The sequence below is a fragment of the Pelodiscus sinensis genome, chromosome 3, assembly GCF_049634645.1.
Source record: "Pelodiscus sinensis isolate JC-2024 chromosome 3, ASM4963464v1, whole genome shotgun sequence".
NCBI lineage: Eukaryota > Metazoa > Chordata > Testudines > Trionychidae > Pelodiscus > Pelodiscus sinensis.
In genome coordinates this window covers 26074565-26090804 of record NC_134713.1, presented here as the reverse complement: position 1 = coordinate 26090804, position 16240 = coordinate 26074565, and the positions used below count along the sequence as shown (strand labels likewise).

The 16240-nt window shown below is 44.0% G+C and overlaps 1 protein-coding gene across 1 annotated transcript; it reads left to right on the top strand.

Moving 5' to 3' along the window:
* Positions 1 to 4839: 4839 nt before the first annotated feature.
* CIMIP5 (ciliary microtubule inner protein 5) lies at positions 4840 to 15830 on the top strand. Its single transcript, XM_006138539.4, has 3 exons — positions 4840 to 6219; positions 11688 to 11727; positions 13282 to 15830. Exons 1-3 carry the CDS (start codon positions 5954 to 5956, stop codon positions 13471 to 13473), a joined length of 498 nt encoding a protein of 165 aa, XP_006138601.2. The 5' UTR covers positions 4840 to 5953; the 3' UTR covers positions 13474 to 15830.
* Positions 15831 to 16240: the final 410 nt, after the last annotated feature.

The following is a 16240-nucleotide window of genomic DNA, read 5'->3' as shown; positions in this document are numbered from 1 at the left end:
ATATATGAAACAGGAGTTCTGTTCATTTATTAGTAACAGAACATAATGAAATAACCATTTGTTGAGTGGCCGGTCCTCCAAGATGGAGATGGGATGGGTCTGAAGAGGTACCTTTTATTGATCAATTCTGTCATTTCTTATTTATGTAATAAATTAATCTTGGAAATAAACAAAACATTAGAACTTCTGATATAGGAATGTGGAAAACATTAATAAGAAGGTTATTTTTAAAACCCCAAACTGTAGATTATTAGAATTTCTCTATGTATAAAATTTTTTTCCTGCTGGACGACTGAATGTTCCTGGTGGGCAACAGAATGACGTCTTCCATGGGTGGTCAGTGCAGCTGGGACTGGGGGAAGGCAGGCCCCTAGCCCCACCTACAGCCCCACCCTCTCTGCTGAGGCCCCACCCGCCACGAGCAGGGGAGGAGGCGAGGCAGCACACCAAGTGCGCAAGTTCCTCCCCTGCAGGGTGGGGAAGAGAGAGGAGGGGTGAGCACACACCACAGGAGCACCAGGGAGTGAGGAGGCCACACAGCCCGAGTTTCCCTGGCCTCCAGAATACTGAGGAGGGAGGAGGCTGCATGGCTCCAGCCCCACCCCCCAAAGCATCTTGGATGGAAGAAGCCCAAACTTCCAGGCATGGCCCATCCACACTCCACCCTCAGGGTGGCGTGTTGCTGCCCCCAATGCACGCTCTCCTTGGTGCTCTGGGGGCTGTGGCCACGCAGAGAAGCTTGGGCCACACAGCCTCCTCCCCTCCCTGTTGCTCCAAGGCTGAGGAAGCTCCAGCCTCTCTGGCCCCCGGAGCACCAGGGAGTGCAGGCACTGGGAGCAGCAACACTCCACCCTCAGGGCAGAGTGTGGGTGGGCCATGCCTAGAAGTTTGGGAAGGCAAAGCCTTCCCCCACTTAGGCTACGGGACGCCCATGACGTCATCAGTGTCATTGGTGTTAACAGGCTCTCTCAGCGAAGCAAAAGCAGACGGGGGTGGGGTTGGCATGCGTAGTGGCCTGATACAGGGCAGTTGTTGTGTGTAGTGGCCAGAAAGAGGGGTTGTTGGCGAGCATAACGGCCAGAGAGAGGGGGGTTGGAGAGCATAAAGGCCGGGGAAGGAGAGGGGTTAGTGAGCATAGCAAGCAGGGGGAACAGCCCCCTAATATAATATACAGTCAAATTTTCTTTTCAACATTTGTAGCTCATTTACTTTTTAATCTCTCATATCTTGGAAAATGAATATAGAACAGTTGCTTCCTCCTCTATTTCTAGTTAGCTAGATGGTGACTATTCTGCAGGGAAACGTTTACTTCAATATTTATTTCCATGGGACTTTTTTCAATTGTGGAAATTTGTCTTATGTTTTGTAAAATCTTGTTTATAAAACCCTCAATTTTGATCCAAAGCTGATGATACTCCTTCAGAACTATATTATGTTATAAACAACATAACATATATTACTAATCAAAACAGAAATAGAACAAATAATTCCATTGAGCTAACTCAACTACTAATTTCTGCTCTATGTTTTTAAAATGTTAAATCATCTCACTAACAACTTGCATCTGATCAGGTTATTGTCTTAACTAAATGTCTCTGTACAGTTAGCGTAGGCTCGGATGTGCTTGTGTCTTTACGGAATGTGTCACAAACACAACATGATCTCTTAGGGTATGTCTACACTTGCACCCTCGTTCGAACGAGGGATGCAAATGTAGGCATTCTAAATAGTCAATGAAGTGGCGATGTAAATATCCTGCACTTCATTAGCATGATCTCACCGTTGTGTTACTCCGATCAACAGCTGTTTCGAAAGTGAAAGTGCACGCCGGGACGCGTTAGTTCGAACCAAAAAATGAGGAGAAACGTTAGTTCGTACCAAGGGGTTTGGTTCGAACTAACGTGTCCCGGCGCGCACTTTCACTTTCGAAACAGCTGTTGATCAGAATAACATGCTGGCGAGGTCATGCTAATGAAGCGCGGGATATTTAAATCCCCGCTTCATTGACTGTTTCGAATGCCTGCATTTGCATCCCTAGTTCAACTTAGGGTGCAAGTGTAGACATACCCTGAGTGAATTATGACTAAAAGCCAAAGTAAGTAAAGGGCCTTAGGGCCCTAATTACATACATCTCCAGGCCTGAATTAGAGTAATATTCCCCAGATGAGTGAAATTAGATTTAATACAAATTAACATTCTGGTATCATTATCCTTATGTAGAACAAATAGAGTTGGCATTAAGAGGCACGATCTGCATGATTAGATGGCTCATGATGCCAAGAGCAGAAGTATACATTCCAGAAACACCCAGACCATGTTCCTTTACTCCTAAAAATGTAACTTGAAATGCCTTGCAAGGCTGCAGCCAAGGAAGACCTGCAAAGCAGCATCTCTTTGAGACTGAGGAAGAGCAAGAATTTTTGTCCCATCATTGTCTTACAAGGCTCAGGTTTTGAGTCGTGCAAATGGACATAAGGCTCGTCTACATCTACGGCACTGCATCTCCAGATAATAAAGCTGCCTCCCCAAGCAGCAGCAGCAGCAGCAGCAGCAGAAGCTGTGTTGGTGGGAGAAGCTCTCTGGGTCCATTTACATCCCCGAGCAACATAAGTGCTGCAGACTTAAGTTATGGTGTAGACATAGCCTTTGTCTGAAGCAAATTTTATCTCCAGAACTGCAGATAAAATAAAGTATATGGTACAAGTCTAAAAAAATCTTGTGTGTTGTTAATAATATACATAATACATATCCTAACTGAAGCTCTGATAGTGCAAACTCTTATGCATGTGTTTAATTTTGCATAAACCATCAAAGTCAATGCAGGATCAAATCTTAACATATTAAAATCCCCAGATTGTTTTACTATGTCGTTATATCAGGTCAGTGACCTGATCTTCAGAGTTGCAGAGTCTTGACTCCAAAGGAAGTAGAGGGTGAATTGGATAGTTGAAAGACAGGGTAGCACAATGAACCATGTCAAAACCACAAACAAAACCTTTCCCATTTCACACATAATTTACTCCAGTCTGAGTGAGTCTTTGAAACTCTAACACTGCAGTGTGTAATCTGCCCATTTCTAGAGAACAAGAAGGAAGAAATTTAATATGAGACTGGCAAATACATTAACACCCACAGCAGAAAAATTCTGTTAATTTAATCAAATAATCATTCCCTTGAATTAATACTCCTCTTTTTTGAAATATAGCAATTGAAACCTGACAATTCAAAAGAAACAAATCAAGACCTAATTTTTAAACAGGTATGGAAGAATTAGATTTTTTTATCAGTAAATCTCAATAAACATCAATGTCACTGTACACACACAAAGCTATTTCCACCAATAAAAATCTAAATTTACAAATGCAAAGAAAGAAAAATGCTACTTCAGAAATTACTTATGTTTGATTTACTTTTTATATTTTGACATGTGATATCAAAAATGTTGTTTTAACTTTTATAACACTTAACCTTGTTGGATCTCAGTGTCCACTGCAATTAAATAATTGTCTGGTTCTGCCCAATATTTCCTGCAACTGTGAAATTTAAATAAATAAAAATTCTTAAAACCCATAATTTCATGCAACTATCAAAATTTATACCAAAAAGCTTTAAAATAAATGTTGATAATTCAGAATTCTTTTAAATATTTATGTTTAAATACGGAGACCTTTCTAAGGGCACTTCTGTTGTTTGATATAGCAGGTCTGATACAGACCAGCTAAATTGAACACTGAGGGCACCTTCATTGACTGTGCAACTGCAAGGAGTTGCAAGGAGTAAAGGAAGTTGACGGGAGAGTTTCTCTCATCACAGTCCTGCAGGGGAACTGCCCCAGAAAATCTTCGAAGTAGGAATAAGAGATCCTCCGGAATAGGGCTTTATTCCGGAGGATCGGGCCAGTCTAGACGCTTTTTTCCGGCTTTTCCCAAAGCCGGAATAAAAGCGGCGGCCATGTTTATTTAAATCCCGCGGGGGATATTTAAATCCCCCGTGGATTTCCCTATTCCCACTTTCAAAATTAGCATGCCCCTTCCGAAGAAGGGGCCAGTGTAGACGTAGCCTTACTGTATTGAAAGTGAGCTACAGTGATTTTGTTGGGCAACCAACTGCTCCAACGGATTCCTGAACCCAATTCTGTGCAGAAAGCAAAGGTGCTCTCACTCTCTGAACATGGTAAGGGGGTTAAGTGCTGTTCAAGGAAAATGCTCCTGGATACTTAAGATTACAACTCACGGCTAATAGTAGGAAAGAGAGAGTGAAAAGACATCTTGAAAATTAAAATAGGCTCTGAAATATCATAACCTACGAATGCAACATACTACTACGAATGCTATCCTACACCATGAAACAGAGAGGATTGGTATGAATAGTGATCAAACAAGCCAAATACTCTTTAGCATATCTGAAACAGATCTCTCAGCTGCTGTAATTAGAAAATCTGCCTGCTAATAATGGCTACTTGTGTTTGTGACTATAGAATAGAGAGCTGTCTTGTTCTAGATTCTTATTAAACTGATATCAGGTTTCATAAATAATTGGTCATGCTATCCCCCAAACCCAATGAAATTCTCTTGGAATTATTTAGAGCAACAAAGCAGGGGGGAAATGGAAAGATAAAATAGGATAAAGCAATGTTGTTCCATTATCTAAGTGCAGAAGCTCCCTCTAGTGATGAGAATGTCTGTTGGCAAATATTGACTTTTACAGGCAATCGCTTTAAGCTTACATATATATTCAGATCTAAATATAGATAGCTACCCTCCCTCAGAGACCCCGCTGTTGAGCTATCCGGAGTTTAAATCCAGAGTGAACTGACTGATAAACACATTGGACTTGAGGCTCAAAGTTTAAAATGGCCTCCTGCTTCAGCTTGCTTGTAAATGCCATTGAAGAGCAGTATCACCCCATATGGCTAACCAGCCACATGTACTGTACCCTGAAGAGCAATCTGGGATGCAAGTCACTGAGCAAATCCTGAGAAGGAATCCAGCAAAGTAGCGGGGGAGGGGAATGGAAAATGGCTCATTTCTTCAGTTCATTGGCATTTATAAGGAAAATGAGGCTGAAGGACAGTTTGAATGTTCAACTACCAGCTGGAAGTGTTCATCTGTCACAGCATACCCAGGGACTTTTAGCAGCTGGTCAGCTCCTTGCTCTGAGAGCAGCAAGTAATTAAATGTCACTCTTCCTCAACAAATTTTTCATTGTTCAGGCCTGCAGGGGTTTTCAACAGGCGCTTTCTTAGTCAGGCCTGAAATTAAAAGACTTTCAAAGTGTGAAACTCACATTGATCCTTGGAAAGACTTAATTTTAAACAAACAGAAATTCCGTCCTAATGAGAGTTCATAGCCTCGTCCCCAGCAACTGGTTTCCTCTCCCTCTGGAATAAATATTCATGAGCCGGCTTGGTTTCCAATGGAGACAGTAAACACACGGCGGAAAACCAGCAGCTATCAAGGAGTTCTGTTTCAGTGGCACACGCAGATCAAAACTAACCCGGGCCAACACGACAACACTGCTACTAACACAGCAGCCATTCTGGGGACTTTGAGACCAACGTGGAGTGGTTGCAACTGCACACACCAGTAGCTGGTGTCTCAGAAGCTGAGAATTCGGAACTGCTGGCTACAGCTGGTATCTCTAGCCTTTGAGAACGACTGTTCTTTTTATGATTATTATTACAATGATGCTTCCTCTTAGCAGCCCCCCAAAGAAGCAACATAAACCAGCTGCTTAGTTGAAGTAGGTTATTAAATAAAGGAGAGACAAGATCGCACATAGGGTCACCTGTTGGAAGTTGGGTTCTTAGTACCGGCTCCTTGTCAAATACTAAAAGAAAGTGCTAGGAGAGAAAGGAAAGCAGGAGAGAGCTGTGGGACTGGAAAGTCTTGGAGAGCATTGCCTCTCAGCCTTCCGAGTGGTGACAGCATATCACATAACAGGAGAGACGCAGATGGGAAGCAAATCAACTGGATTTAGGAGAACCACCTCAGCTGGGTACCGGTTACCAGCAGCCAGACCTTTGGTGGAACTTGCCTCATCCTCGTCTCCTCTCAGCACCGCCCAGCCTGGAAAAGCGCTGCCTGCCAGTCGGGTTTTAGCAAAACAGGCACCTCGGGCCCAGGAACAGGAGCAGGCACCACTGTGGAGGGATCAGGTTCGGCAGGACAAGATCTGGAGGGAGTTTATGGAGGCTGAGCGGAGGGGAAGAAAATATTGGTAAGTACCTCAAGTTAAACTTCACGTGCTACTGCTGAGAGAGGTAGGGTGCCCTGTAGCTGAAAGGCGTAGTTTCTCACTTGAGTAGATATACCTGTAGTAGCTGTGGTCAAACTAGCATGATAAAGACAGAAATGTAGCCATGGTGCTGTGAGTGGCTATGCGAGTATGTGCCTAGGATCTTGGATGGAATGTCACTCAGGTAAAGATGGCGCAGCCTGACATTTTCACTGCTGTGGCTAGAGTCTATATTCAGTGTGCTTGCTCTGACTGAGCTACTGTGGGTATGTCAGCTGAATCTTGAACCTGCATTGCAGATGTACTCCAAGGGCCTGATCCAAAACCCATTAAGTCAACAGAAAGACTTTGGATCAGGCCCTACCCCTGTAACTCCTGAGATCAAACACCCTCTGTGTCCTCCTCTTTTCTGAAATACTTCATTGAAGTGTACTTCCTGGCAAGTCAGGCTAGAGCTGGAACAGAAATTCTAAGGAACACCAGGTATAATATATTGTATATGGAAGACCAGACAGTGAGGAGACAAATATAACTCATCAGTAATTGGTTGCACAGATGCTGATATTATTGCCTATTCTCAAATTCTTGGAAATGGCTGGAGTGGAGATTGGACAGAGTGTTCTGCCAAAAAAATTATTTGAACTTCAACCCTGAACATTTCCTGAGTGCCCCTAGGCCCTCACATAAACATGCATACACAGAGAAAATCCCATTGTTACTAATAGATCAGTAGGGTGTTCAGCATGTTTAGGGCATAATTTATGCTTTGAGTGGATATATACACACAGCTGAGCTTATGAGACCAGGCATTCAGATCTCTCTCTCTCTTTTACACACATACACACACACTACACTATTTGTGATCATGCTCCAGTTTACAACATAAACATGCCTGGTAAAATAATATCTTTGGGAAAAACAAGGTTAACTTAAATTCAGATTATATGCCAGCTTCATCCAGCCAAATACCAAGGAAGCAAAACAATAAGAAGGTGATCAGCTAGCATGAACTTCCTTGGATTCAGCTGGTAGATGGGAAGAGAAGATCTTTTGGTGGTTTCCCTTCTCCCACCAGTCTCCTGAAAATGGTACCAACCCTGACAAAGACTGAGTCTATCCTCAGGGACATATTTTTTACTTCTGCGTTGGGCTGTTTCAGCTCAGCCTCCAGGTGAGAGGAACAAAACTCACCAGCAGCTCCAAACCCCCCACAGTTTGGGATGGGAGAAGTCTGTTCTATTATGGTAGCCTAGAAATGAAAAGAGGGTGTAAGGGAATGGGGCAAATAGGCCGATATTCATATGCTGAGGTCCAGGTGTTCCTTGATGACTAGTACTTCAGAATACCAATAGTCTATCGAGAGCTGATATGTTTGTACAGAGCCAAGCACCATCAGACCCTGATCTTAGGTGTGGCCTCTAGGCACTACTGAGATACATGTACAATACCAATTAATTATTATATGCTAAACTGCATTGCAAGACATTCACACCACTGCAGCAGTGTCCATATGATGAGTTACTGCACAGCAAGCTAGTGAGTTATAGATTTACACCTAGAGTTCCCAGGCACCTGGTTTTCAACCAGAACATCCCATCAAAAAGGGACCCTGGTGGTTCCAGTTAGCACTGCTGACCAAGCCATTAAAAGTCCTGTCTGCAGCACAGTGGAGCACCCGGGCAGGCTCCTACTTGCCCTAGCTCTACATGGCTCTCAGAAGTGGCTGCCAGGTTCCTGCAGCCCCTAAACACAGGGAAGCTCTGCACACTGCCCCCGTTGCATGTGTCAGCTCCACAGCTCCCATTGGCTGGAATCATGGTCAACAAGAACTGTGGCCCCTGGTGGTGCCTGCAGGCGCGAGAGCAGCAAACCAAGCCTCCCTGGCAGCCGCTTCCTAGGAGCTGCAGTAAGAGTTGCTGGGACCCTGCATCCTGCATGTACCCCCCAACTGCCTGCCCCATAGAATCATAGAGCTGGAAAAGACCTCAGAAAGTCATCAAGTCCAGCCCCCTGCTCTAGGCAGGACCAATCCCAACTAAATCAACCCAGCCAGGGCTTTGTCAAGCCGAGACTTAAACACCTCTAGGGATGGAGACTCCACTACTTCCCTAGGTAACCTATTCCAGTGCTACACCACCCTCCTAGTGAAATAGTTTTTCCTAATATCCAACTTGGACTTCTCTCACCACAACTCCCCATCAGCCTAGGGCCCCCTCCAAACCCCTCATTCCTAGACCCATCCCAGAGCCCACACTCCTGGCTAGATCCCTGACCACCCTCCAACACCCTCCCCCCAAGCCCTGCTCCAGCCCAAAACCCCTTCCTGCACCCCAAACCCATAATCTCTGTCCCCATTCCAGAGTCTGCTCCTCCAGCCAGAGTTCCCACCTCTCTCCGGGTATGTCTACACTACCCCGCTAGTTCGAACTAGCGGGGTAATGTATGCATACCGCACTTGCTAATGAAGCCCGGGATTTGAATTTCCCGGGCTTCATTAGCATAAGCGGGGAGCCGCCATTTTTAAATCCCCGCTGCTTCGAACCCCGTGTAGCGCGGCTACACGGGGCTCGAACTAGGTAGTTCGGACTAGGGTCCTATTCCGAACTACCGTTACTCCTCGTGAAACGAGGCGTACCGGTAGTTCGGAATAGGCACCCTAGTCCGAACTACCTAGTTCGAGCCCCGTGTAGCCGCGCTGCATGGGGTTCGAAGCAGCGGGGATTTAAAAATGGCGGCTCCCCGCTTATGCTAATGAAGCCCGGGAAATTCAAATCCCGGGCTTCATTAGCAAGTGCGGTATGCATACATTACCCTCCTAGTTCGAACTAGGAGGGTAGTGTAGACATACCCTCCTACACCCCAACCATATCCTAGCCCAGTGAAAGTGAAGGAGGGAGAGGGATGGAAGGAGCAGGGCATGGATGTCTGGTAGCCTAGGCAGGGGGAGGCATTGTTTTCAAAAAACGCCAGCCTGGCCCCACCCACACTCCGCCTCCAGAATGCCTACTGTAGGGGTTGCTGCCCCCAGTGCCCGCCCTCCATGTGCGCAGGGGTTGGGAAGGTTGGAGACACTCGCCCTCATCCCTCCCTGGTGCTCCTGGGCCAGGGAAGTTGGAGCCGTGCGCCTGCCTGCCCTCTTACCTTCCTCATGGTGGTGGGGGGCATGCAGCACACTGCTCCGCCTCCCCATGGAGGGAGGGAGGAGTTTGGCTCTCGTGGGGTCAGGGTCTCAGCAAAAGAGGCATAGTGAGGGTGTTATGCGCCCAGGGGCAAAAGCAAAATTTGCGCCTCCTCCCACCACCACCACATGGTGGGGCCCCGAACCTGGCGCATGGCTGAGCCTGACCCTGGGAGGAGGCGGGGAGCTTGTACCACATCTTTCCCCGTCCCCTCCAGTTTGGGGCCAGGCCCCCCCCCCCACACTAACCTGTCAGTGATGATGGAGGAGGGTCTGGCTGGGGGCAAAGAGGCAGGGAGGAGGTTCCAGCCAGTGGCAGTGGACAGAGGAGGAGCAGGCGAACCGAGGGATTACAGGGGGAGCGGAGGGGGACTAAATTGACGCCCCCTAGAGTGGCGCCTGGGGGAAGCTGCTCCCCCGCCTTCCCTTCGCTACACCTCTGGTGGGATTGAGGGCTTGCCTCCCCCAACTTTACTTTCACTGACCCCCCAAGGAGCAGGGGTACGGGCTCAGAGAAGGGGCAGGGCAGAGGTGTTTGATTTTGTGCAATTAGAAAGTTAGCAACCCTAATTACCCCGTTGCTTGCCATGCAGCACCTCTCCAGGAAGGCAAGCCCTTAGACAGCACCTTCTCTCTACAGATACCAAAGCACTTTACAAAGGTGGGCATACTGTCAGTATCCCCATTTTACAGATGGGGACAGTAAAGGGATTTGCTCAAATTCACAAAGCAAATTAGCGACAGGTTTTCCCAGTCACAACCCTGCGACCACACCACAGCTTCTTTCAGTTTGTCAATTTGTACAAAACACTGTAGCAGCAAATAAAGCTTAGTATGACAACAAAGAAAGCCAGGTCATTGCTGGAGGGGGGTGTTAAGCACAGAGCTCTTTGTGATGGAAAGAAACTGTTCTCATATTAAATGAGTCTGATCAGCAAGAAATGGATGGATTGTAAATGGCAGATTTGGAACTTAAAATAGATTCTTAAATGGCAAACACCACAGTGGCGTGTCAGCAACACACTACTCTTTATGGAGTTATTTGTCTAAAAAGGACACATATTTAGGATGCTTCTGCCTTCATACTTTTAAAGTAGACTCAGCCTGTGGGTGATTTATTCTGAGAAAAAAACATACAGAATACCACTATGTTTTGTTAGGAGGAATTTCTATCAGCATAGCTATTAACTAGAAAAATGAAGAGAATTCCAGCTAAACATGGGGATTACTCTGTCAATTTACGGGTATTGTAGTAATAACTTTTAATTGACACCAGTGGATTTCTGGGCCAGAGGCGGTATGCTGTAAATGGAATTTTCATTGCAAGAAAAAGCATGTAAAGACAGACATCAGAGCAGCATCTATTGTTGGCATGATAGAGATTGGCGAGGGATCATTTTCCAGCAACTATAACATGGATGTCTTTGGAACACAAGAGCTCATCCACATGCCTTAAAGCTGAAACTCTTGAACTTCCAGCCAGTTCAGTAAATGGAGATATTTGCAGCTCCTGCTAAGAGCAGATCAACATGTCTGGGCCATGTGTGAAACCATTCTGTGTGTTCACTGTGTGCACGAGTCTAATTGCACTAATTCCACTAAGGAGGAGCATTATATAAGAATACAACTTAACACCCTGTGGCCCAGTACTGTTCAGATTCAGAGCTAGATTCATTCTGAGAAGAATATTGAACTTGGTTCTAAAATAAAGTCTGATTGTACTGAGATATTCTAGTCACACCACTGAAATAAAAATTATCTGGTGAGAGAGAGAGCGAGAGAGAGAGCAGTACAATAGTATCCCTCAAAACCATGATGCTAATTAAAAGGAAAAAATCATTATAGTAATTATCTGAAAATTTCTGCTGAGAGGACAGTTTGTCCTGAGAAAATATGAATGAAAACTTTTCATATATTATTTGTTACAGGGACCGCATTTTACTATGTGTTTGTATACTGCTATGCATAATACAATCCCAATTGCAATGAGGGTCTTCCATTAATATCCATTTCTGCTCAGAGGGACATCTATAGTTATTGCAAATATTTGTACATTTAAAATGGGCCAAAATAATCTAATCATTAGAGGTTGAGTCTGCCCATTTTCTCTTGTAAAAAGAAAAAAAATTAAGTGATCACTTGAAATCACTACTCTTTGTCATTGGCTGATTTATTTTATGGTACAGAACCAGGTTTATTTTAAATCATAGAAAACTTATGAAACTAAAGTACAGAACAAGTCAGTTAAAACCTTTTTTTTTTCTATTACAAGGTACCAGAATTGGGGTTTCCTCAAGGACTATGATCCAACGGTAGGTTACACACAAATTTACTAACTGTAATCCAGGCTCTTTTTGGTTTACAACAGACTTCCTAGTGGGCTAATATTCTAAACTGAGCCATCCTGGAATGTAATTTGTCAAATTGTTCAAGATTAAATACTGCAGGAAAATATGTCTAAAAAATCTGAAGTGCCACTTGACTACTATTCTCGTTCTAAGGAGATGGAATGCAGTGTGTGTGTGTGTGTGTGTGTATTTCATCTTAGTTTTGAAAAAAGTTGAAATGCCATAAAAGGGCAATCATTTAAAAAGGGTTCTTGAAGAATTAGCCTAAAAGGAATTTAAGAAACATTGTCAGCACAACAGAATCAGTCATTATTTTTAAAAAATCATCATCTTGCTCGACAAGTTTATATAGAGTTTGCCTACAACAACGGGGTTCTGCACTTGATTACTTGGGGGGAAGGGCTCATCTATTTTATATTCTTATCATCATCACCACCATCATAATGGGTCCTGACTTACAGTATATGCAAAGCTGTTGAAGTCAATTGGTTTGCATGGGAAGTCATGCTCCCAATGATAAAACTCACTTTCCCTGTGAATGGAAGCAGTATCAGGCGCTGGCTTGAAGCAGAATTTTCCCACAAGAACATACACCAATGACTTTAGACCCAGTCCTGCAGACCTTACTCAGGCAAAACTCTTCCATGGAATAAGACCAGAACCACACTAGACCTGGAAGGTCATCTTAAGGTACACAACTCCAGCATACATAGTATACATAGCTGGAGTTGACTGACCTTAATTTGAGGTTGGTGCTGTTCCCACTGCGGGAAGCTAATGGGAGCAAAGACTCCTGTTGGCTTCCCTTATTCCTTGCAACTGCAAGGAGTACAAATGCCAGCATGAGCTGTCCTCAGCATTTGATTTACGGGTCTATCGAAGACCTACTAAATCGAACATCAGGATGTCGATCCCAGGGCAGCAAGTGAAGACATACCCTAAATGGAAATTTGCCTGTGTAAGGACTTAGGACCAAACTATTTATATTTAAAAATAAATTTAAAAATATTTATATTTAAATTTAAAAATATTTATAAATACTATTTATATTTAAAAATATTTTTTTAAATGGTTGATTCAACCAGCCATTCAGAAACCACTTTATCCTCATGAAAGATGGTATATTAAATTACCAAGTGCTCAGACTGTTGTTTGATCAGTTCAGAGAATTAACTACTTAGATGCTGCATCCTTAAAGACTGTAGATTCTTGGTGAGTAAGATGGTACACCACTTTTCCACAGCAAATTAAGCATTGTCTTCTTAGACATTAATTCAGTTATCTTAATAATAATTAATTTTACTGTCTCTACAGTAAAATTTTTATATACATTTGGTGAATAAAATGTCAGGTACAAATTTTCAAAATACCTGAGTGTTTTAGGAACCTAAATCCCATTTTCAGAAATTACTTCAGATCTTAGGTCCCATTGACTTTCATTTTTGAAAATGGGAATTAGAGGGTGTTGAAAATTTTATCCATAATCTTAAGCAAGGTCTTTCCATTTATTTTTTCCAGGGCAAGAAAAAGGAGCAGGAGCAACTTCCAGAGTATGTGCCTGTGTTCTCAGACCAAATTCCCAACACCACCAACCAGATTATCGGCAGTAGAATGAACACTGAAATTGGCAAAACTCTAGTAAACATGGATTTCTTCCTCAACAGTGGAAGGCAAAAAAAGAAACCTGAGCTCGAATTCCAGCCCTCCTAGGATTAGAAAGAAAATATCCCTAACAAGATGTGTGGCAGAATTCAAGCGAACAATGTAATTAAATCTCTTTGTAATGAAGTTACAAAGCATCAAATCCTTTTCTGATATCGCTGTCTTACAGGACATTTTTTTCATAAACAAAGGTGGACCTTGTGCTTAATATTCTTTTGGAAAAATTCTCTTAATATTTCAAGTGATCAGATTAGAATGGATATAAACATGTACTGTTTAAGTAACAGGGTCCAATCATGCTCCCATGGAACAAAATTGCATTAACTTCAGAGGGAACAAGGTTACAGCAGCAAAGAAACCCTAACTTACTTAAGTCACAAAATCTTGCCAGATGCAATATAATGGAATATTTTTAATTTTAAAGGAATCATTGCACTAGATAACAGCAAGCCCTTATGTTCTGTTTAGCTAGCTATGGTTTTATCACATTCCCCATCACCTCAATGTCTCAACTCACCCCCAGAGAGCAAAACCCAAGACAAAAGCCTCTGTTCTCATTGTTCTTCCTACTTCTGTAGAAGGGGATGCAATTTTTGTTCTTTAATTTTCCATTTTTTAAATTTGTTTTTTCCTCCTCTCCTTTTTACGACCATCACTTCCCTCCTCGTTCTCGTCTCCTCTTTTTCTGATCTAGTTATGTCTGGGGGAAACACTTTTGTCCTCAAGAATGTAGCTGCCCAGGAAAATCATCATCATATCAGGAGAGAGAGCAGTCTTTAAGCTACCTAGAGCCAATTCTATGGAGGGGCTCGAAGACAAACATCAAGACTTTGTTTGACCTGGTACACTAGAGGGGATGGTTGTACAGTGCAGAGCTCTGAGGGGATGCAAAGAGCATAGCTGTTTTCTGGACTACTTTTAGTTGTTTAAAATTGGAGTGGTCAGACCATGATGAAAAGGTCTTTGGCAATGCAGCTTGAAGTTCCCAAAAGTATGGATCACTGTAGCAGAGTCACCACCCAAGTACAGCAGGGCCCAGTGCTCTAGCCAAACTTCAGTGGAAGAGCGTCGTTCTGTAGCTGCAGCTACTTCAGACTCCAGCAGCAGTGGGCAGTCCAGAGGAGGAGACCTATTTGACAGCTGAGCTAGACACCCTCAATTGAAGGCAAGGTGATGACATTTCAGCATGGCAAAGGGACAGTCTGGAGTGGAGCTCTCTGTGCAGGGTGGGTGGGGAGGAGATACAAAGGTTGCTGTCACCTGCTGCCATTTAAGACCATGGCAACACATGGTTCCCCTAATGGCTTCACCTGTGTTTTAAGGGCTGGGGAAAGAACTGATCCCTGTGAGATGGCACAACTGAGCTCTCTGGAGACAGAGGAACACCACAGTCTGTCAGCAGCCTGAAAGGAGAACCGGCTCCATTTCAGAGCTTGAAGGAGGTGCAGCAGTTTTCTGTAGTAAATGGTCTCAAAACAACTGTACATAGATGCACGAAGCACACTCATCACTCTGACCCCTCACCATGACAGTCCATGCTCTCTCCTGGGCCCACAGACTGCCTCGCCTTCCTCCCCCACCCCAGGATCTAAAAGAGGTAGAGAGGAGACCAGGTGCTCCCTCATCTCCACCCTGACCAGCAGAGTTTGCTAGCTGCAAAAGGGAATTGATGCTGCCCCATGCAAGCACAGAGATGTGCTCGTTCTGTGTGCTAGGAAGTCCAGCACTGCATCCAGAACTAGCTTGTGCAGCGTGCAATTACCATTAGGTCTTTGGAAACTAACATCCATTTTAGCCATCGGGCTTTCTTGTGCAAAAACACTGGCCCTCTTGCACGAGTATTCTTGCGCAGGAGGGCTTATCCCTGAGCAGGAGCGTCAAAGTATTTGCGCAAGAAGCACTGAATTCTTACATTAGAACATCAGTGCTCTTGCGCAAATTCAAGCGGCCAGCGTAGACAGCTGGCAAGTTTTTGCGCAAAAGCACCTGCTTCTGCGCAAAATCTTGCCAGTCTAGACACACCCCTCATGTATAGCTCATTCAGCAAAGAACAGGGGAGCGTACATGAAGTTACATGTCAAACAACCTCCAGGTGGCACTCCAGACCAAAAAATCCCTTGGAAAGAAAACGAAGGCAAGGAAATGTTTCCCAATGATTTTGGAATTTAACATTCTTGTTTACAGCATGCCTGATTCCCAGTGTGGCTACCCCTGTGTAAATCCAGAGTGAATCCACTGAAGAGTGACCCCAGATTTACACTGGAAATGCTGAGTACAATCTCTCTTTGAAACTGGATTAAAAGCATGAAGCAAAATAATGCCATAGTAGTTTAAGGGGGTGGGGCAGGGGTTGTAATGAAATGTCGTATTGGTTTGTCTTTTTCATTAAAATCTTTTGGCTTCAACTGGTGAAGAAATATTTTGTGCAGCTATTTAGATGTCTGGGTGGAATGAGTAGCTGTGCATCATCCAGGCTACTCTGTGCAGAGGTTTTGGCATGATGGGGATGAGAAAAGGAACATTTCACATCTTTCTGACTTGTCGTTGGAAAAGAGCTGCCAAGTCCTTTGGGTCAAGTAAAGGAAATGGCTTCTTTTCAGGACTATGTCGAAATTAGATCTATGTCTCAAAAGACTGTTGCACAAGAGTTTGACACTTGAGGGGTTGAAATTAGAGCTGACCAAAAACTCTCTCTAAAATAGCATTACTGGGTTTTGACCAGGTCATAGATGGGTTGAATTTTTTTTCCAGTACACGTTGCCCCTCCCTGGTCCTGACTGGTCTGAAACCAGGGAATTTGCTGAACTAGAGCAGG

Bases quoted from the DNA above. Each gene is read 5' to 3' on its own strand.
- CIMIP5 (XM_006138539.4), top strand. From the start codon at position 5,954: ATGGGAAGCAAATCAACTGGATTTAGGAGAACCACCTCAGCTGGGTAC. The intron at 6,220-11,687 runs GTAAGTACCTCA...TTCTATTACAAG, and splicing joins CGGAGGGGAAGAAAATATTG to GTACCAGAATTGGGGTTTCC. The intron at 11,728-13,281 runs GTAGGTTACACA...TATTTTTTCCAG, and splicing joins TCAAGGACTATGATCCAACG to GGCAAGAAAAAGGAGCAGGA.